The sequence below is a fragment of the Parasteatoda tepidariorum genome, chromosome 7 (genome assembly GCF_982258835.1).
Source record: "Parasteatoda tepidariorum strain Cologne lab strain chromosome 7, Ptep-v5.0, whole genome shotgun sequence".
Classification (NCBI taxonomy): Eukaryota; Metazoa; Arthropoda; class Arachnida; order Araneae; family Theridiidae; genus Parasteatoda; species Parasteatoda tepidariorum.
The window spans coordinates 105,454,270-105,477,702 of NC_141761.1; the positions used below are offsets into that span (position 1 = coordinate 105,454,270).

At 28.3% G+C, this 23,433-nt stretch overlaps 1 protein-coding gene across 1 annotated transcript in view; it reads left to right on the forward strand.

The window, feature by feature from the left end:
- The window catches only part of LOC107437766 (uncharacterized), a 390,895-nt gene that overhangs the window by 320,881 nt on the left and 46,581 nt on the right, over positions 1 to 23,433 (forward strand). Inside the window, exons 6-9 of the mRNA XM_016049867.4 lie at positions 773 to 1,066; positions 7,961 to 8,019; positions 12,761 to 12,822; positions 22,409 to 22,497. Coding sequence (XP_015905353.3) covers positions 773 to 1,066; positions 7,961 to 8,019; positions 12,761 to 12,822; positions 22,409 to 22,497 — 504 coding nt within the window. The remainder of the gene's footprint in view (positions 1 to 772; positions 1,067 to 7,960; positions 8,020 to 12,760; positions 12,823 to 22,408; positions 22,498 to 23,433) is intronic.

The window sequence follows — 23,433 nt, forward strand, 5'->3', positions numbered from 1 at the left end:
TTGCATATCTCGAGAAATTTTTATGCTAATTGAAAACATTTTGCTCATAATTATAAAATTCATTTATCCAAGAAAAATTCCATGCAAAAAATAAATTTCAGTTAATAATTATTATTTTTTGTTATTTTGTTTAGTAATGGTCAAAAAGAGTTTGAATTGTAAGGAATAATGTTTTTACATGATTTTAAATTAAGTAATTTTGCATGGCAAAATACAAAATTCGAGCGAAATTGGTTGAATAGTTCCCGAGAAATCGAATTTAAAATATACCACTTTCTTATATACGGCTTTACTGCATTTCTGTGTCTGATTTCGTAACTAATTAATTAATTAGCATATTTTAAGTCACCCCTAGACCCATTAGATTGAGTCCTAGAACGTGACGATTAAATGAAAAGCTATTCAGGGTGGTCCGTTTTTTGCTCATTGAACTAAACATTTATACCTGTTTCAGTGCTAATTAGCAGTTGTAGGTGCTTCTAATAATCGTATTTCAAGTCCTCAGATTTTCTCTGACAATAAAACTGGTTTTAATGTTTTATTGTCAGATTACCATTAATGAAATAAATTAATTCTATTAGTAATTCTCATCAATGTTTTTTTTTCCTAGCTTAAATAAATATTTGCAGTATCCAATGTGAAACCGCTTTATTTGCTTTCTTATTGTTAATGATTCTAAAAAGCTATATTAAGGGTGAAGATTACAGAACATCCGCATGCATATATTTTAGATATTTTTATTTTTCTCAACCCGTGAAATTTTATTTTCTAGGTTTTTAAAACTGTATCGTTCCTTTCGACTGTATTACATGGTGGAATCGAGAACAATTTATCCAAATTTGTGGAGAGTTGTAAACCTGATACACATCCTGTTGCTCCTCGCTCATTGGTTCGGTTGTTTTTACTACCTCCTCTCTGAATTCGAAAATTTCGTTGGGGAGTGGTCATACCCGAAACCGGTTTACGACTACGCAACACTGTCAAGGAAATACCTGGGATCAGTCTACTGGTCAACACTCACTCTTACAACGATTGGAGATTTGGCGACACCAGCTACGAATCTTCAGTAAGTGTTATATTCTTTACCTATTATTTCAAAAAGGTTTTTAAAAAAAGTAAATTTTAAAAACTTAAGCTGATTTAAATTTGACTCATTTAGATATTCATGATAAAAATATTTTGTTTACTTACTTTTTGCATTTTTAATTTTTCTTTCCTCAATTGGCGATCTAAATGGGCGACAGGTGGCGTAGAGCAGAACTCTCTACCTATGGCAACACTTCGCATGCTTTCACCATTAGCATGTGGAGAGTCATAGAAGAAGGAAGTACGTTAGCCTCTGTCTTGATTTTTATATAGATTAAAATTTTTTAAGTTGGGAAACTATATGGAACTGAAAACTACATTATACATTGCTCTGAAAAAAGCCTTATGGAAATTTCAAAAAATATTTTTATTACTTAAAAACAAAAAATATTAGGAAAAGGAAAAATATCAAAAATGTCCTGAAACCAAAATTGATGCCTTCCATCAGGGATCAAATTCCCCAACAACGCACCATTTATTTTTCAGCAGGATTCAGCTCCATGCCACACAGCAAAAGTATGGAACGCATGGTTTCAAAATAAAGGCAAAGATATATTACCATGGCCAGGAAACAGCCCTGATCTCAAACCAATTGAAAATTTGTGGCGACGTTTGAAAATTCTCGTACGGAAAAAACGTCCATCCAATAAAAGACAACTTATTGAAGCTATAATTGATTCTTGGCACCATGTGATTACGAAAGATGAACTCCAAACACTCGTTCACTCGATGAAAAGACGCTGTAAGGCTGTCTTAAAAAATAAGGGTTATCCTACTAAGTATCGATTGTGTAAGTATCACTTTAAAAAAGTGCAAATCTAAGGTAGATCTTACTATTAGTCGAATAACTTTTTTTGTAATACAGATATTGTACTGCAGTATTTATAATTAAATTCTATATTAAATTACCTTTAATTTGTTATATAAACGTTTGTATTTAAGTGAAAGTTAATATATTCTACAAGAACACAAAGTTGAAAAACATGAAACTTTCAAAAAATGTCCACACTTTTGGTCACCACTGTATATATATATATATATATATATATATATATATATATATATATATATATATATATATATATATATATATATATATATATATATTCCATAATAAATAAATACTACAAACACGAATAAAATTAATAGAAACAATAAGTTTTATTCATTGCGCATAAGCTGCAAGTAAAGCTGCATTCTTGAAAAATTTCCCGTTCATGTAAGTTCATTTGAATTCGCTACTCGCTTTACAGATTTCTTTTCATGTTTTATTCTATTCTTTCTTTATATTTTATTTTATGTTTTTACGTGATATTTTTACTTATCGTGTTCTACTTTATTTGTTGTAATTTTTTTGTAAAATTTTTTGAGTGCTCCTCACACTATTTTATTGATATATTTTGCTTCGGTTATATTTATGCAATATTAGAAAGTACTCTTTTTTGCGGATATAATAGTGTGAGCTGATGAATTGATTATATCTTTCATTATCCGGATTTTTTTTTAAAAATTTCAAAAATTTTTGTCCTTTTTTCGGAATTTTTCTTCTTCCGGTTTTCGTTATTTTTATTTTTATTGTTATTTTTCTCTTCACCCCTCCTTTTCTTCTCTTCATTGTTCTATATTTGTTTTCTCTACTTTTTGAACTTTATACATATATATATATATATATATATATATATATATATATATATATATATATATATATATATATATATATATAAAGTCTGTATATGACATTGACCATTTTCATCAATCAATGATCAATAATCGATAATATAATCGATAATCGATCAATAATCGATAAAATGTGGATGATCAATCATTCATATCTTATTAAATTAATCTTTCTGTAAAAAAAATATTTTGGAAGATATTAAAATTCAACTATTATTTTTACGAGATTGAAACCGGTTTTATAAATTTATAATAGTGATAGTAAATTTGCGTTGTAGGAAATTTGATTTTTAAAAGTACTCATACATCATTTTTTGCTCTTTCCGTTCCAACAATCTTCCTTTTTATACAAATTCCTTTTACAATTTTACACTTTTAATGCCCCAAAAGTATTTAGTCTTAAATTACCTTAAAGAAAAATCTTTTTCTTAAAAACCTCACTCCACTGTTGCCGTTAAACTTTCTTAGCAGTGTTCCTCTTTTCTAAGAACCACTAGCGCTAGCGCATCGAACTACAAATTAATTATCTCACAACGCTAAACTTCTTAGCTTAATTTTTTTTTCTTATCGCGTACAGTTCCTGGCCAAATTATTAGACTCACTATATGATTCGACGTAAAATCTTAATTATCAGGTGATACTGTACAGCTTTATTGTTTTACGCAACTGAAACCGGTTTGTAATGGAATACGTTAAAAATAAATACAAATAGAAAGTGTATAGAAATATCTCTTGAATAAAAACCCATTACATATATGTTTAAATATAAAAGTATTGCATCTAAACACATCCAAACATGTAATTATTAAAAAACCACAGTGCGTCGAATAATTTGGTATAATTATTACAATATACTAATATAATACCTGATATAATAAATAGTCTATATTTTTATAATGCATCGAATTTTTCCAATCGTTGAATTCATATTATAGATCATCTAATTTAACCAATTATTACACGAACGTAAACAATTGAAAACTGGTTTCAGTCGCAAAAAAAAACAATTAAGCAGTATCACCTGGTAATTAAGATTGTACGTAGAATCTTATAGTGCGTCTAATAATTTGCTCACGTACTGTATGAGTAAACCATTACCTCACCTGCATTGCTCATAAGGTTTTAACACACGTATTAAAACCTCCAAATCATTTGTTCGAAAATCATTACTTAATTAAGAGAATTCAATGCGAAAACAGTCACACAAATCTCTGCAAAATGAATCCTCTCTACTAATATGTTCCTCATACCTAATACAGATTTATCTTATTTAGCGAGTGGGTAGAAATTAATATAATAATATGGCCTCCAGTCAAAACCCTGATAACCGCTGAAGGGTACACAAGTATTTCACCCTAAATTAAATCTAGAATAGATTCCATTCTATCTTCAGATATGGAATGAATTAGTTTATGATATTGTTTCTTGCAATAATTTATGGTTAAGTTATAAAATTAGTCTGTTTAAACCAGTTATTTTGGGCTAGAGTTATTATGATATTCAATGTAAGAAATCTTATTGGGCAATGTAAGAAATCTTTTTTTTTCCTTCTTTAATTCAATTTAGTTCAAATATGAAGGGCGTTTACATATTTTTTTAACGGCTTCTTTTGCGGTAGTTACTTTTCACTTTATTTATTTATTTTTTTATATATTAATTTGTGTGCACAATTTAAACACAGTTATTTAAAGTTTTTCTAGTATTTAAATTATTATGAAAAAACATTTTGATAAAATTGTTCCTATTATTAATTTTAGAACAAAAATAAAAAGTTTAAGACTTTTCAATTTTTATTGGCTGAAAAAAAGTTGACTGTTATGTAGGTATGGAATACAAAAACACTTTTAGTGTATTTTTATTGATACTGCTAAAGGGTACACTGGTTAATTGATACTGAAAGGTACATAAGTATTTAAACTGTATTAAATCTAGAATAATTTCCATTTTATCCTGAATTACTACTAATATGGAATGGATTAATTTATGATGTTGTTTCTTGCAGTAATTTAAGATTAATTTATAAAATAGCTACGATTTTTTCAGTTTTGAATTATTACAGTATTGATTAACGTAAAAAAACGTTTAATTTTTTTCTTAAATTCATTGTAGTACAACTATAAGAGATGTTTCCGCATTTCATTTTTAAAGGCTTCTTTTTTCGCAGGTAATTTCTATTTTTATTGATTTATTTATATTCATCAGCTTTCAAATCAACAAAATAAATACGTTTAAAAACAATCATTTCTGAATTTTTTTATCATTTTATTATTTCTAAAAATATTTTGATAAAGATATTAAACTCACAAATTTTATTTTTGAGCAAAAATAAGCAGCTTCAAACCTTTTGTATCTTATTTTAATGAGAAAAAGAAACTGTTGCTTTTGTGATACGCAAAAAATAAGTATTTTTAGTGCAATTCGACTCATATTACGGAAAGGTACACATATTCACTAATTCTGGTTGTACAGTGGGCAAATAAAAAAAGATATCATCCTGAATAACTTTCGTTCCAATGATCGAATTTTCACGTACTAAATGCCAATTGCATTTTTGTGTCTTTCGTAACTTAAAATATCGTTTGCTTTAATTAATTAGCTAATTTGAAGTCATCCCCTAGTATCATTAAGACCTAGTCCTAGAAAGTGAAGATCCTATAATTAGATCAAAAAATATTCCGGGTTGTCCGCTTCTTTTTTTTTGTTGCTTACTGTACCTCAGAGATATTTCTTTTTCTCTTTCTTATTTTGGACTAGTTTACAGCATGGATTGATTAGCTTATGTAGAGTACTTAGTTTATCCAATGTCGGCTTTTGCCACAACTCAATTCTACATTCAATGAATTCAATCAAGAGAAATTAAATTATTAAATTCATATTATATAAGTGAATTAACATAATTTATTTTAAAAAAGTCTAAACAGAGCGAAGTTTATACTTATCAATATCCTCCAATTTCTATCAGCTTGCTTGAACTTTTTTTATTCTTGACCTTTTCTGTTTAAAAGCTTAAGTTTCACTCTAATTTTATGAAATAACTCTAAAAACAGAAGAAAAACTTTTGAGAGCAATTAAATTCTATCGCATCGAGTAACACCAATAAAAAAAATACTTGTGCTATTTTTTTTTTTCTCAAAATTGCACGAAGAATTATCAAATACGGAAAAAATTACCTTTTGACTTTTACAAGCAGATAAAACATATTTCCTTAAAACGTGCATTATCGGAATCGTTATTTTTGAAAACAACAATGCAGATTTTAAATATTTTGAAATCTATTGGATAAGTTTTTTGCTCACCAACCATTACACTCGATGCCACTGTTATTATGTTTTTTTTTTATTTTCCTAAATGATTTTTAATTTCTTAAATCTATTAATTTTGCAAATTCTTCCTCTTGGGGTACTGAATTGGAGATTAATCGCTCTCAGGTTCAAGGCAAAATTATGATCTGTGGATGAATGAATGGATGCATGAATGGGTCCGACCTATAAACAAATGTGACGTTTAAGTCGAATTCTTGGCCATAGATGGCGCCACTGGAAAACAAGAACAATCACACCTCTTGCCTTAATGGCCTACGACAACAACAGCAATCTATTAATTTTAAGTACAGGGAAAAACCGGGGATAGTTAATCAATTTTTCAGTTTTTATTTTTTATACTTTTAAAACATATCTATTAAGTAAAATTTTATTTATAAGATAAATCAATTTTTCCAAGTCATGATTTTTCAAAATGCTCAGTTTCTATTGTAATTTTTTTTTTAATAATAGTTCTTGTTAAAAAAGAATTTGAAAAGTTGATCAACTTCCCAGAGGCTAGAATAGATTGGTCTTCTACATGGAGCACATCGAATAACATAAAATTGTTTTCAGAAACAATATTGGGAATATGATATCCAATACAGTAATCACCTTATATTCTTTAGCATTGAAAATCCTCCACAAATGAAAATCCTGACTGTGTGATACAGTGTATTCGGAGTTACTATCCCGTGGGGGATATCTACTCCTTCATCTAAGATAATAAATTGAAGGATGATGCAGGGGTACTGTTTGTCTAAGATAGGTACTCTGCCAGGCATTGGTCTGGAGCTTTGGCGGTGACTATGGTAACGAGGTATGATTATTTTAAGTAGGGGTGCGGGATCCCTCTTTAGGACTGGTTTCGGCGAGAGAAAAAGAGACCTCTTCGTCGAAGCTACCCTCCCTAAAATGCCCTCATCTTGTTTCCATAGCACCAGACTGCCGCAGACTTAGTGGCGGTCAGAGTACCTATCTTAGACAAACAGTATAACATAAGTTAAGTCTCAGTTGGTAAATGAAAATCCTGCCAATGCACTACACATATATATCCACTTATACGCGATACTACTGCCATCTGTATACTCGCATATTGCTATCGCATGACTTTTGTCAATTCCTTAAATTTCAGAGATCAGTGGAGGGAGGTACTAAATGACGGTGTTTGCTTGTTTTCGGAGATTTCAGTGGAGGAAGGTACTTAATAACAATTTTTCAATGTATTCGTAGTTCTAAGTGGATGAAGTTGCTAAGGGATAGTTTGTGAGTGCTTTAAGAGATACTGGTGGATGAACATCCTCAGTGACAATTTTTGAGTATTTTCGGACATCTCCCTTAGCAGCAAAATAACTTTGGCCCTCATTTGGACCAATATTCACGAATCTTGACTCAATATGGATTTAGTACATAGGACTTGGTCCTATATAGAATAGTCCGGTTCACTCGATATTTTACAACCACTTTACAATTAATATCGTCTGTATATAGAATTATCAGATTCACCCGATATCTTATATTTATTATACAGTCACTATAAGCCCTATATTGTCCGTATATAGGTCGATATTGGCCCTATAAAGGACCAATATTGAAAAATCTAGACATCCAAATATTGGTCCTTCTTGGACATGTCTCATTGGACCCATATTGAACCAAACTGGGGTCAAGGTAAAATTGTTACTATGATCAGTAAATTAAATTACCAAGTGATAGTCTCGTGTATTTTCGGAGTGTGAAAGGTTTGAAGAAATGAAGTAAAAACGGTTATTGAAAATATATTTTACTTTATCTTTTAACTTTACAAGTTATTCGTCTTATTACTTCAAAAATAGATATAATTTATTTTTCGTTCGTTTCCTGAAGTAAATTTCATTTTGTATGTTTGTTTATTTCAGATATATGTTTACCATCATCAGTTACCTCATAGGAGTATTTATCTTCGCTACAATAGTTGGTAAGTAAGCAATAACTTATTTTCTAAGCTACAAAAAACTGAAATAAAAGCAATACAATTATGAACAATGCTTGAAATTATAAAAATACTTATGATCAGTACCTCAACTCCGAAAAATTAGGCAACCGAAAATATTTCACGATAATAAATTATTCTTAATTGTTAATCTCTTCCCCACCTACATAAATAAAGCCTTTTGAAGTAGAAAATTTCTCAAATCTTTTTTAAAGATATAAATCTCAAAATACACAGTGGGAATAACTAAAGCCCAAAAAGAACGCATTTTAAAACTCTTCAATCACTTTTTTTTCGCCATTTTTTTTATTCGCTTACTCAACCCTTAAAGCCATTTATTCGTTTTTCTCTAATAATATTCCAAACAATCCATTACTGAAATTAATGTTCTTCTCTGGATGTTCCCGCATCTTTTGGGAGGAGAAAAAAAAAGGAAGATTCAATGTATAAAGAAAAAGGAAAAGGCAGTAATGTCCCCCTTTTATCCGAGTCATTCAGGGTCCATTGCGTCCGTGTAGTGGTGTGGTCATCCTCCTACAAATGAAGAATGGTTTCTGGACACTTCTGAGGATGATCCCACTTCCGTCGGGGTATTATTCCGCTTAAGTTAGAAGGAAACGAGAGAAGTTACCCCCCTTGTCATTATTTGTTTTGACATTAAGCAAAAGTCTTTCGCATTATCGTCATTAATTTTGAAGGAGATAATTATTAAAAATTTAAACCTTATTCGCTGTAGTGAGGGAAAAAAATAATTTCTTAATTATCATTAATGGATGGAAATTAAATGAAATTTAATTTGAAAAAAAATTGGGTCCTCTAGATGTAAAATACCAGTGTTTTCATAATTGACGTATTTATGTTTTGCGCCCGTCCCGCTTTCGTCAGTAATGGATAATTTTTTATTTGCAGTTTTTTTTCCTTGCTTATTTCGAAAGAATTTTATGTATAAAAAAGAGAAATCACTGCTGAACATCCTAGTTATTTTTTTGTTGTTGTTCCTTTTCCTCCAATTGTCTGACTGAGTCAGACAAGATCTAATAGGCTGTTGACCCTCAAAAAGTCGATGACAAGAAGTGGAGTAGCATATAAGTCCTCCTTGGAAAGGCATAAGCAGTCAAAAATATGTTCGGCAGAGGTCTGATGGGCTTCAAATTTGGAGCAGACTGCATAAGTCTTTCCTCCTTCGACATCCTAGTTATTATTTACTTTATAACCATCGTTTAACAGTTGACCAAATTTTGGGTTTACGACTACTAATGTTCAACTCCGTTGCCTTGTAATTTTGAACCCAATCCAGAAGACCAGAGAATTCCTGGATCAAGTATTAGGGGAAATTTGCCTTCGTGGAGAACTTTTTGATAGAGATATGGAGAGAAAAACCTCAAAATCGTTAAATGCTGAGGAAAATCACGAAAACCTCCCACGGTTAGCCTGACTGCAAGGGGACTCTTACCCGTAATCCGTCTACCACTAAGGATATTTTACGTCAGCACTGTCGTCAGGGCAAGCCGGATGCAGAATTCGTATCGTCCAGTCATCACTGGGATTCGAACCCGGTTTACCTCATTGGAAGGCGAATGCTCTATCCCCAAAGCCATCACGATTTCCCAGTCATTATTTGTCATGTCATTACAAAGTCTCAGGCTTTAACAACAGTAATTTTGAAGAAGTAACTATTTATACTGGAATTTCGGACTATTTTGAACAATACTATAAGCAAGACTGTAAGCAAATATATTATTATAGACTTCGGACTACTAGCAATAGGCAATTTATAACATCCATTATTATTTTCTGCAACTACATTCTGTTATTTTAAGAGTATCTACTTAATTAGGGGAATTTCGTGACATATAAAATATGCAAAATTTTAATGCAAAAGGTTAATCTTTTTTTTTCTAGAAAGCTTACTTCCGTAGTTTCGAAGGCAAGTAATTTATGTAAAGAAAAAAAACATCCCTGTTATTGTTTTGCCTGCATATAAATAGTACAGATTCTTTCTTTGATGAATATGATGTAGTGTTGTTATCCTAAATAATAATCAAGTGTTTCAATACTGCAAAGCGATCGAAAGATTTATTAATTGTTGTAACAAAAATAATTGACAAATTAGATTTCCAAGGGTGTGAAAACAAAATAATTTTTTTTAAAAATCTTCTCATGTTATTTAAACCGGGATTGGCAAACATTAGGAAACAATTGTCTTAAATAAAATAAATTTCGTTTAAGTGTAAGAAATTAAAGAAAAAAATTTTGTTTATATTTTAATTTAACACAATTTAATAAATAGCTTTAAAGAATAAAATAATTGATATGTAATATCAGTGTTCATATGCTAATTTTTAAAAAAAATTAAAGATATTTAAGCGCAACAAAGAGAAGTTTTTTTTCTGAAGGAATGCCCAATTCTGCTATAATATATATATATAATTCAAGCCTTTTTGAGTTATTTTTCAATACACAATATAGATTTTCTCTGAGCTAGCTACGGTAATATGTAATATTTCTTCCTTTTTAGTAATATATAAAGTTGTTTTTTTTTGTATAAAATGAAAATATTTATGGTACCAGTTCTTGGCTGTGATTTTGCCCATATGGAAGAATTTAATTCACTAAACGTAAAGCCTTTTTATCAATTGTTGTAAAATGAAACTGATTTCTGTATTTCATCATATTTAAATTGGCTTTATAAAATTATTAACCAAGAGTATCAAAAAAACTAAAGAGAAGTCTTACAGTATAGAAGTACTAGAGAGAGTATTTAAGTCTTTTAGCTATGTATTCATGTTAAAAAATAATTTTTTAAATAATTCGAATTATTTGCCATGAGCAATATCATTTCTTTTTATTCATAAAAGCTTTTATTAAGATAATAATTTTTTTTTCGACAAATACAGTGATTGTACAATACTTTAGATTACCAAATACAAACATAGCTAACTTAAAAGGAATAATTTTTTGAATCACCAAATCTCGAAAACGAAATTTAAAGAAACAGTTTTCTAAAAAATGGAAAGTGAGATATTCCATGAATAGCGGGTAATCTTTAGGAATAAAGAAAGAGAATGATTAAATTATTTCAATCCATTTAAGCAAACATTACTTTCTTGCGCAAGTTTATTTTTGAAATGAAACTTTTGAAAGAGATTATAGCGTAAATATATATTTTCTTTTAACTTTAAAATCTTCAGTGATTAAAAATTTTAATCTATTTTATGTTTTTTATAACAATTAAAATGCTGCGGTAAGTTTTATATTAAAAAAGAAAGTAAATCCCAGAATATTTTATTTGGAATTTATTGTTTGAAATATTTTACTTTGGGAATTTCTACGAAAAGCTTTGTGTTACTTAGTAAATTACAATAATAAGCGGAGTTCTTTAAATTCACGTAACCAAAATTAATGAGCAAAGCAGGCATAAACAATGGCAAAAAACTAAACTTTAAATAATAAAAATTGCATTTAAATATAATCAGGGTCCTCAGATTCGTGATTTTCCTCTTTTTTTTTATCTCTTTCTTCTCTTTTTATTTGTTTTAATCATTTACTTATGTTTTTGCTATTTTCTAAGGATATACTAAAATAGCCCCACTACGACAAATTTTTAAATTGTAAAGGTCTGAGAATGTATATAACTAATGCATATATATATATATATATATATATATATATATATATATATGGATTTAAAATAAAACTTTAAATCCATTGATAAGGATTGGGGCACAAAGCTGTGAGATTATTTTTTTCAATATGACATTCACTGATTAATGGCAAAAATATGCTAATGGCTCTTAAAATATGCTTTTTTTCAATTAAACTATTTTAATTTTTTCTGTTTAAGCATTTTTTTATTTATTTCTATTTTTTTATGTGGTAACATGTTATTTAATTAAAACTTTTCTGCCAACATTCCATTAGTCCAAACTAGTTTGAACATTTTTTAATTGCTGTATTTTCCAATCTATTGATCAACTAGCGATATAAAGATCCTCTTGTTGAAAGCTTATAAAGTTTTCTGTAAATTTTCGTTTGCTAACACTGCAATAGTTTTTATTGTTTTTCAAACGCATTCTTTTATTTTTTTATCACGTTTATATTAACTTGCCTTCGTGTATGTCGGTCCGGGTGGAATTTTGCAATCGATTTTAAAAAACTGAGATGGGCACAGTAGACCTTGACCCTCTAGGTCTGTCGCGCCACTCAGTTTAGTTTTTTATATTTTTAAAAGCCACGTTTTTGTAGTGGAGAATAATAGTTAAAAAAAAAAATTTGAAAATCGAAAAACGTGGGGAGCATGAAATACATAACAGTTAAGTTATATTAGTGTGTGTATGTGCGCTCTTGAGAATATGTGTATGTATATCTGTAATTGTAATTGTATCTGAATGTGTATGTGTATGTGGAATACGTTTGTGTATATGCATGTGGCTGTATATGTGGCTGTACATGTGTATGAGTAAGAAAATGTGTATATGTATGTCTATATGTACTGTTATGCATTTCATGCTCCCCACGTTTTTCATTTTTCAAATTTTTATTTTTTAATTATTATTCTCCACAACAAAAACGTGGTTTTTAAAAGTATTATTTTTATTTAACAAGTTAGCAATATTTTTTTCAATTTTTGCAATATGTGCTTAGGGTCTTAAGAATTTCAATGCTTCATATGCGTAACCTTTTTACAAGATTTTTTTTTAATTTTATACTATTCATTCTTTTCTAGGACAAGTAGGAACTGTCATTACAAACAGAAACGCAAGCCGACTGGAATTTGAAAGATTACTGGTAAGTTAAAATTCGAGTTAAGAATTAACTGTGTTTAAAATTATAGTTGTGGCTTTTAGCTAGTTCATGTCTAATTTTAAACGTTTTCAATTACCAACATCTTTTATTGTTTAATGATAATTCTAGTTTAATGGTAGTTACTATTTAATTCTATGTACGTATTGAAAATAAAAGAAGCTTTTCGATTTACTTAAAAATACTAAATTAATAACAAAATTAATAATTGCCAATTAATAATAAAAATGACATATGCAATTGTTAATACTGCACTAAAATACCTTAGATCATTGTCAATACGTCACAAAAATTCTGAACTGAGTTGCCAATACACTACATTATTCCTAAAATAATGTCAAAAAATGCCAAAAGAGATTGTCATTTCTCTACAGAAATAACAAACAACATTTTCTATTCACCGCAAAATGTTAGGTAAGATTACTGAATCACCACAAAAATACTAGAATAGATTTCTAATACAACACAAAATTATTAAGAAAAATATTGTCTGAGAAACACAAAAAAGAATATCAATCCACTATTTAAGAAATACCACCACAAAATTCTTAAAAGAGATTGTTTAAAAAATACCAACAAAAAAAGCTATCAATCTAATAGATATAAGAAAGTCTGTACAGTCTACACTGGTAGACATTTCTTGGAAAAAAGTGGTTAAATAACAATTTGTTTATTATTTTACCATATTCAAGCAAAGTAGTTAAATTACCATAAATAAAACCGTATTCAAACTGTTAATTGTGAGAAAAATCATTTATTATCTATTTTCACCTAATAAGGTTAAATAACCAGAATTTTATGGCCCCAACAATGAAGCCACTTAGCTCTTTGCGCCGGGTACATATTATATCCGAGAGCGCTAATCTGCCAATCTCATGACTGTCAGAACACTGGTTCGAGTCCTATCTTTGATACCGCAATGTTTCTTCCATTTTTTTCAACGCATGCAGAGTTTTCAGTGCCCTGCAATTCCCAATATGTCTCTGTTCTATTCGAATGCGATACTCTCTTTCTCGCATATATATGACAGCACCATAAAGCTGCTAAAGCATCTCCAATATCCAGTTAAATTTCTTTTTTTGCAGTTTCGAAACCATGCTAGTTGTAAATGGCTAAAAAATCGTATAGTCTTGTATTGATGGTTTTTCAACCGTACCAGAGTTTTAAATGGTTTAAAAACCATGAAGATAATAAAATGTTCGTTACCGCAAACGTTAAGGTTAATTCGATAAACAGACTTCTGGTGGTTATTTTGCCATAATTTTTGAATTAAAATTTTAACAGCTCACATCAAAATTTAGGAAAGATTGCCAATGCATATCAAAAACAACGAGAAAACTTGCATTCTTTCCTAATAAATAAAAATGTGTTTTTATTTAAAGAGGCATTCCAAATGCCCCAAAAATATCAAAGAATGGAAAATTTAATTAAATAAAATAAATTGAAGAAGATAGAAACGTTCACCACGGGAACTTCATACTCGTACACGATAGTCATCACTGTACAAATTAAATCTCGATTCATTATTTAAGATGACCTGGTTTCATTCTATTGCAGTTCCATCCCGTCACGAGTGACACCACTCCAAATAGAAGCAACGGTGAGTGGGTATCAAACTTGTAAACGCAGCACACCACATCTGCAGCTTATGCGATGGTATGGGGTGCCATCGCAAACGACTTACGATCACCCTTTATGTTGATCCACGTTGCCATGATAGCCCAGAGGTACATCCTACTGCCACATTTGTTGCCACTGATGGCAGAGTTCTTAGGAGCCATTTTGACAATGCTCGGTTGCGCACAGCAAGTGTGTCACAGAAATGACACCGATACATTATCCTTTTTGGGCATGCTCGATCTAGAAACATTTAGGAAGGCAAGTTCGACCGAATTAATTCGATTTAGCTGTGTTTTTTTAGAAAATGTTGAACAAAATGGCACATGTCATCATAAGAGACTTGTGTGCCTCAGTTCCAGACCGTATCGTATCTTGCATTCTCGTTAGCGGCTGCCCGAGCGGCTACTAAACCTCTATTCATTTGTATTTTTTTCCAGCAAGAAAATATCATTTTGCTTTGATTTTTTAATCACTTATTTGCATCAACATTGTGCTTAAGTATATAAATTTCGTTCAATTCTGAAAACTCTTTGTAGGGGCGCTGATTGTTAAAGCGGCGAGAGTATTTAAACTTTTCAAGATGTTTGCAATACTTGCATAATCTATTTTAAATATACGTATGAGGTTGGTGCCATCTGTGATTTCTTGAGATTAACAAACAGCTCTCGAAAAATAACCAACGGATGCATTACGCAGGTTTTTCTACATTGATTTTGCATGTAAATGAAGCAATTAATCGTAGAATTCAGTATCGGTTGATAACCACTGTTAAGAGTGAAAAACCTATTACAATTCACAGATACTTGAATATCAGAATGATCCGATATTATTGAGTGTATTTCATGTCTGAGAAACATTTATAAAGAAAAGAACGTGAACAACGTTTGATTGAATAATTGAGTTTTCACGTACTAGGAATCAATCTTAATGATTCGAGAACCTGCCTGTAATCAACTAGTACAATTGTTATTTTAAATTGCGAAAACAGACACACAAACTTACTTTCCCTAAAATAAACATACCTTATTTTCGACTGATTTGGATTTTCGACCTTCAAAATATGGACGGAGGTAACCGCAATCTGAAAAATAGGGTTCAATTAGTTTGAACATGAGAATGATCGAAAATCTGATCCTGTAACGAAAATTTCACTTTTTAATTTTTCCATATCAGGAAGTTTTTAACAAATCAAAAAAAATTTTTTTAATTATAAAATTTATTTAACCTGAGAATAATTCCAAACGAAAAAACAGTTTTTAATAATGTTTTATTATTTTTTTAATAATATTTTATTTTTTTAATAATATTTTATTTTTTTAATAATATTTTATTGCTTTTTTTAATAATATTTTATTATTTTTTTAATAATATTTCATTTTTTAAATAATATTTTATTATTTTTTGTAATATTTTGTTTTTTAATAACGTTTTGTTATTCTTTCAATTTTATTTTATTTCTTTAATAATATTTTTTAATAATATTTCATTTTTTTAATAACATTTTATTTTTTTAATAACATTTTATTATTTTTTCTATAATATTTTATTTCTTTAATAATATTTTTTTAATAATATTTTATTATGTTTTAATAAAACTTTCAAATGCTAAGGTAAGCAAATTTTTACTTCATTTTAAACTGTGTAGTTTCAAAACACAAAATACAAATTTTGAAAGAAATCGATCAACAACTAATTCTCGAAAAATAAAGGTTTTAAAAATACAGCTTTTTCGTAATAACTGTTGCAAACAGTTGCAAAAATAACATATCATTCGCAAAAAAATCGTTAGTTCATTTGAAGATAGTGTCTTCGAAAAACAAATCTTAATTCAGTATTTGATAAATTAGTCTAGTGAAACATGAAATAAGATAAGCAAAAAAATTTTGCATCGAGCAGTAGAGTTTTTGCCTTTTTGAGAAAGTAAATAAAAAATAACTATCACTGAAAAGAAATTAATGATAGTTGAGAAGCCTTAGGTAAAAAAAAAAATTAAATAAAAAAAATCTTATTCGTGTACAACACACAGAGCAAGTTTTAATGATTTGTACTCGCCTTCTCAATATCTCGTGTATGGCAATTACATTAAAATTTTCTTTGATGCTTCTAAAAAAATGAAATAAAAAATCACAAACATTCCTGCATAATTAAAAAGTTTATTAATATTAAATTGTATAAACTTGCAACATCCAACTACTAAATGGAAAAAAAAACTGATCAATCTGGAAAAAAAACTAATTAAAATTTTTAAAATAAATTCTTACTCAAATTGCTAGGTAGTAAATAAGGAAACATGCAGTCTTAAACGTAATATTTTTTACTGTATTATACATTCATTTCAAATAAAATAAAAAATTTAACATTCAAACACTTTATATTAAAAATATTTTGCCTTAATAACAAGTGCCGTATTTCCTAAATTAAATTCATATTAAAAAAAAAATACTCCAGCATTTTGTTATGTAACTCATTAAATTTTAAGACTAAATTTTTTTTTTTATTTAAATAGACAGGTAGACCGTTATTTAATTCCTAAAATTTATTCTGGAAGAACAGGAAATCCGCGTTCTTCTTATTATTTTGATAAAGTAATTAACTTTATTTCCATGTGAAATCGTGTAAATGAAATTCTTTTAAGACCAAAGGCTTGACAATGCTAGAAAATATCAATTTACACTAGGCTAACGCTCAAAACTTTTTCCACAAAAGCTTTCCTTAAAAGAATAACGTCTTAGCCCCCCCCCCTTAGGGATGGGAAAGGGTTAAACACAAATTCTTTACATATATATATACATATATATATCATAGTTACAAAGTTTTAGCACTAGTCTTATCAGCTTTATCGAATAATTTTAATATCCTTAAAGTATTCGACTAGTTTCGACCATTTTTTTTAAATATTAACATAAAATTAGAAAAAACTATTTTATATGTTTTATTATGAGTAAAAACTTATGAAACTAGCACAAAAAATTATTAATAATTTATTACTTTTTTTTTAAATGGTCATTTTTAGGTTTAAAAAAAAAGGGGTATTTTTTGTGTATACATTAAACACTGTAAGAAAAATTCTATCGCCCAAAGCAGAAAGTCCTTAGAGAATTTTATTTAGAAGGCTATTAACTATGTTTTTAATCATTATCTTAAAAAAACTACCTATACTAGTGAGTAAGGGATCAATGTAGTTAAAAAATGAAATTCTGCTTTTTTCTCTTACTCTGTAGTTCAAAACATGTGTACTATAATCATAAACACTCGCGAAAAATAGTCGACAATTATTTTAAAAGTAATATGAAATATCGTGATTAAGGTGTTGTAAACTAAGAAAAACCTGATTTCAAGATAAACGCTTTTATAAACTTAAAATCACAAGTCTATCAATCCACTGTTATTACCTTGCACAGAAACTGCTATAACTTTGCAAATAATTGGAGCACAAACAAAAGTAAAGTAGTTTTAGAAAACTACGACTGCAGGAATTCCATAATTATAATAAACTCAATTTGAAAAAATTTTGTCCATAATTCTGTTTCTGCATAGTCATGTTTCTGCACCTAATCATTTTTTGCCCCAAAAGAACGCAACTGCGTCAAATACTTTTAAAACATAATTCATTGACGGAATATAGTTCGTTCACCAGGAGTTGAGACTTGGCTCCACCTCCTCGGACGTAGAGTTCATTTCAGCGCGGGGGAGTAAGAGGAAAAACATCTCCGTTGTTGAAATTGAGACAACCCTTAATTTGCGCCAAACACAGAAAGTGAATTCTTTTTCACTTACTTTGCTTTATCATCTGCTAATATACCTTTTGTTACACTAGCTAATTAAATATAGTTTAAATTTAAAAACTGTTGTTCTCCCAGCGAAATGTCTCATAAAGGACAAACTATTCACTCAAAAGAAAGAAATATCATAAAAAATAGTATAAAATATCATCAAATTTATGAAATATTCATTGTTAAAAAAATGCACATAAAGTTTGCGAAATAAATATTTTTGCCAAACGATCGCCAAATAGCAACATTGTTCAGGATTGCTCACAACTTTCTCCCAAAAATAGCGAAATAGTATCGTCGCATACCACGTGATGAAGGCGGAGCCAAGTGCCAACTCCTGGTGAACGAGCTATACTTAAAAGTTATAATAACAAAATCTTCAAAAAAATATTTCTTCTTTATTCTATTTTTTTTTATTCTCTTTATGAATTTTTTGAAAAAAATGCTTTTTTTAGTTCTTTTTTTTTATAGTCATAACACTAAAGAGATAAAAATCGAACACGTAAAGGCATAAATACGTAAATTAATAATTTACGCAGTTACGTTAATCAGATTGCCCATATGTTTAATACATTTCAAATATATTGCCATTAAATCCCGCAAATTATCTTCCGAAAACTCTTTGTAAATTACGAAAGAGTGTTCTTTAAAAAAAATACTCTTTTTTCTAGAAAAACACTGAAAAAGCTGGAAAAAACAAGAACTTATTGAAACAAATACTTTAAATGTATAAACATTTTGTTTTAACAACGGATGTATGATAATTTAAAATTCTTTCTTATAAAATACAGTATAACATTGTTTGAAACAACAAAAAATGAAATCGTTTAAAATACATATTTCTTATAAAATATTTCCTCGCAGTATCACTTGAGATAAGCCCTTCTTGATATTGCTCAATACTTGTAATTACTTCACTCACTTAACAACCATACTTTACGAACTAGAACAATTAAACAATTTTACTAGTTAAAAGTTAAACTATATTATATTTTTCTTTTCTCTTTAAGATAACATTTAACGCAAGGTCTTCTAGGAATCGTGCCTCTTGAAAGACATTACAGGATTAAAATTTTAAGAACGATGTTTTAAGTAAACTTCCTTTAATGTCAATCATTTGACATATGGTATCTTATCTTGAGTTGTTTAATCATTGTTTCTTGCATCTTACGATCATAAACGTTGAGCATTTTTGAAAAGATTTCTACAGTTTTCTATGAATAAATTTTGTGACAACATTTAAGGAAGCGAAGGATATATATATATATATATATATATATAGTTTAACTTCTACAGTTTAAAAAAAATCATTTCTATATATATATATATATATATATATATATATATATATATATATATATATATATATATATATATATATATATATATATATATATATATATATATATATATATATATATATATATATATATATATATATATATATATATATATATATATATATATATATATATATATATATATATATAAATGATTTTTTTTAAACTGTAGAAGTTAAACTTTATGAAACCCTAAACTGTTAAATATGTTTAACTACTTGTTGAATATGCTATGTTCAAATACATCTATTGTATTTTAATTATTATTATTTTTAATCTTGGGTAAAAATCATGAAATCCTTTTTAAAAAAAAAATTTTTATGTTCTTAAAATTTCAGTAGCACTGCTATACAATTAAAAAAAGTGTCAGTCTCTTACTAATTTTGTCTTTTGACTGTTGCATTTTAGAAAACAATAATTATTTTCATCATTATTTTGAGTCTTAAATTCTTTTTAATACTATACATAAGTTATGATACGTTAATTTAAAAATATACATAATTTATAACCCATTGTACTTACATATTATTATTATAATTATTGGGAAAATCATAAAATCCTTTAAAAAATATGAATTTTTTGTGTTCTTAAAATTTAAGTTTCACTACTATGCAATTAAAAACGTGTCAGTCTCTTATTAATTTTAACTTTTGACTGTTGCATTTTAGGAAACAATAATTATTTTAAATCGTTAATTATTTTTACAAATTGGCTGATAAACACAACAATACAACATTATGAATACAAATATGCTAATATAAATGCGATGATAGACATTGATTTCGTAACTCTGCTATATGATCATTATAATATGCATCGTGAAAATTATTAACAATCAAGTGTCAATCTTGTATTAATTTTGTCTTTTCACTGCTTTTATTAGAGATTATCAGATCGAAATTATCAAAATTAAAGATTATTTTTAGTTTTAAAATACTTTAGAGAGCAATTTATGATATCAAGATTTATGTAGCAATGATACGTAAAAAATAAATGTCACTCTTTTATTAATAAGCCCAATAAAAATATTAGACACACCATGACTAAAAGAGAAATATTTATTTTTTGTATTTTCTATTCAAATCATATTTAATCAAAACATTTGCCAAAATATGTTTGCATTTTAAGACACTGAAAATTTTATTTTTAAGTCTGACAAAAATATTTACTGTCTCAAAAAAAAACTATTTAATTTTATTTATATATTTAAAAGTAAATTTTATAGGGTAAGCGATCACTTCGCATAAAAAAATTATAATTTCATCTTCTTTAAATAAATAAACTGGGCTTTCAATAATTTAATAATGCATTTATCGATTAGAAACCGTTATTTCAATCCATTATTTTTTAATTGTAATCGCTATTTAACTTGCATATGACCTTTGTTTAACAAGCAAAGCTCAAAGAAAATCATATAGTTACTTTTTCTTTAAATTGCAGTATATTTTTTTATCAATTTTTAGTAAATATAATTGCAAAAACTGATGTTAAAAAAAATAAAACACTACATTTCATAAGAGGACAAATTAAGATAAAGGGAAGAAAAAATCACAAAGAAAAATGTTCTGTTCCAACATTCGCAAATAGGAATAAATGCAGCATTGGCGTTGGTATCGATTAGCGAATTATCGCCCAACTTAGTGCGATTTTTTGCAGTGGTTGCTAAAATATGGAAACTAGATTGTAAATTATTAGCGACCGGGGAAGCAGAAACTCTACGGACTTTATTTTCTGGAGAAATATTATCTTCTATTTTTTTTTTTTTTTTCAAATATTCTGGAGCATATCTTGTAATATGAACTCTCTTCTTCAAATATTTCCATAACTATTTCTTTATATATAGGTATTTTCTAATACATTAATGATCACTTTTTAATATGAAACACGTTTTAAATGAATTCCACGTAACAAACAATTATAAATAATTCACAAAGTGTTCTCCCTTATATTAGAGATTTGCATGTTTCCTAAATAAGCATGCTTTGGGATATAAAAGTTCGCCTTAAAATTTTTCTATAACTATTTCTTGACTTATATGGGTATTTTTAAACACATTAACGCTCACTTTTTAAATGGGAGACTGTTTTCAAATGAATTCCAACCAGCAGAAAATTATGGCAAAGTGCCCTCAATCATGCTGGAACTAGACTGGACTAAACTTGCTTATCGCAATCATTTGATTTATTGTTTCATATTTTGGAATTTTGGTCATTGTTATCTAATTCATAAAATCATAAAACATGCATAATTTTCAAAGCACTTCAACGACTTTGCAATTAATAGTATGGAACACTGTTTATTGAGAATTGATACGTATTTTATTTTAAAATAAAACATCAAAGTACTGCACAGATAATTTTTTCTTTAAAATATTTATAATAGTTTCTTTAATTATTTTTCGTGTAATCCCAAGAAGCTGGAAAAAAATGATATACTTGTCGATGGATAAAACTCATTAGCTTCAAAAATTCAGGTGGATAATGAAAACCTGTTAAAAACAAACTCTTATTATTAAGGTATGAATGATTAAAACAAAATAGATTGGAACATGAAACGAAGCTTTGATACCGAAATAAATTGAAAACAATAAAGAGAATAAACAGAGCAAAGAATTACAGTAGCAAAGGGAAGTGGAGGTGGCCAGAAAGGGTAAATCAATCAATCAGAGCAGGAATAAAAAGAAAACTGTGCAGGAAGTAATCAGTCATGTTTTCAACAATTTTCCTAAAGTCAATGCAAAATATGATAAATACAAAGCAGACACTTTTTTTTATTTGAACGTAATTTAATTATTTGCAAATCTCATGTAAAATTTTTTAATAAATTTTTGTTTCGCAGGATGGGGCAAAACTGTACATGCGTCACCATAAAGTACCAAGAAATATGCAAAGAAGAGTTCAGAGATGGTACGATTACTCATGGTCCAGGTAACTAATACAGCATATTCAGGAGCGAAACCTTAAATACATTATGCAGATCGTTTTCATCACGAATCACAACATTTTTAAAATTGAGCCTTAAATACATTATGGAGATCGTTTTCAGCACGATTTACAACATTTTTAAAAATAAGCCTTAAATACATTATGCAGATCGTTTTCAGAACGATTCGCAACATTTTTAAAAATTTCCTTCGAAACGTAATTAATGTAAACAAATGTCTTAATTATCGTTTGAAACAATCTTATACATAAAAGTACAAAATTATTTTAAGCGACATTTTAGAATGACATTTAAATAAATATTTTCGAACGCCATTTTAAATAATATGCATAAGATAGCGCTTTATTTGTTCATAAGTTTGCTTCAAAATGTCCTAGTGAATGTTTCATTCACTAGAAAAGGAAGAAACTCCAAAATAACAAGAAAACTTAATTTATGAATTCTCCACGCTGCATTTATTGCAATGAATTCGTAAAGCCTGATTGTTTAATTACCCACACCATATTTATTGAAGTGGACAGATTTAGCTTATTGATTATATGTCGTTACCACATTTATTGAAATGGGCACACTATAAGGCTGGTTGTTTAATTACGCATGCCTATAAGCGTGAGTCTGTTGTAAATTTGTTATAATGAACATGTTATTTGTAATTTTTAAATACCCTTGCAACATTTAATTTAAATAAACACAATACAAGCTTTATTCTTCAATTACCAGTACCTTATTCGATAGTTTGGACATATTATTCCTAAATGATTAAATACCCTTGTCGCATTTAATGCAATGAACATATTACAAGTTTAATTGTTTAATTATCCACACAATATTTGTTGTAACAAAAATACTAAGCCTAATTGATCAGATACCCTTGTCTTATTTATTCTTTAACTACCTGCACCCTATTTGATAGTTTGGAT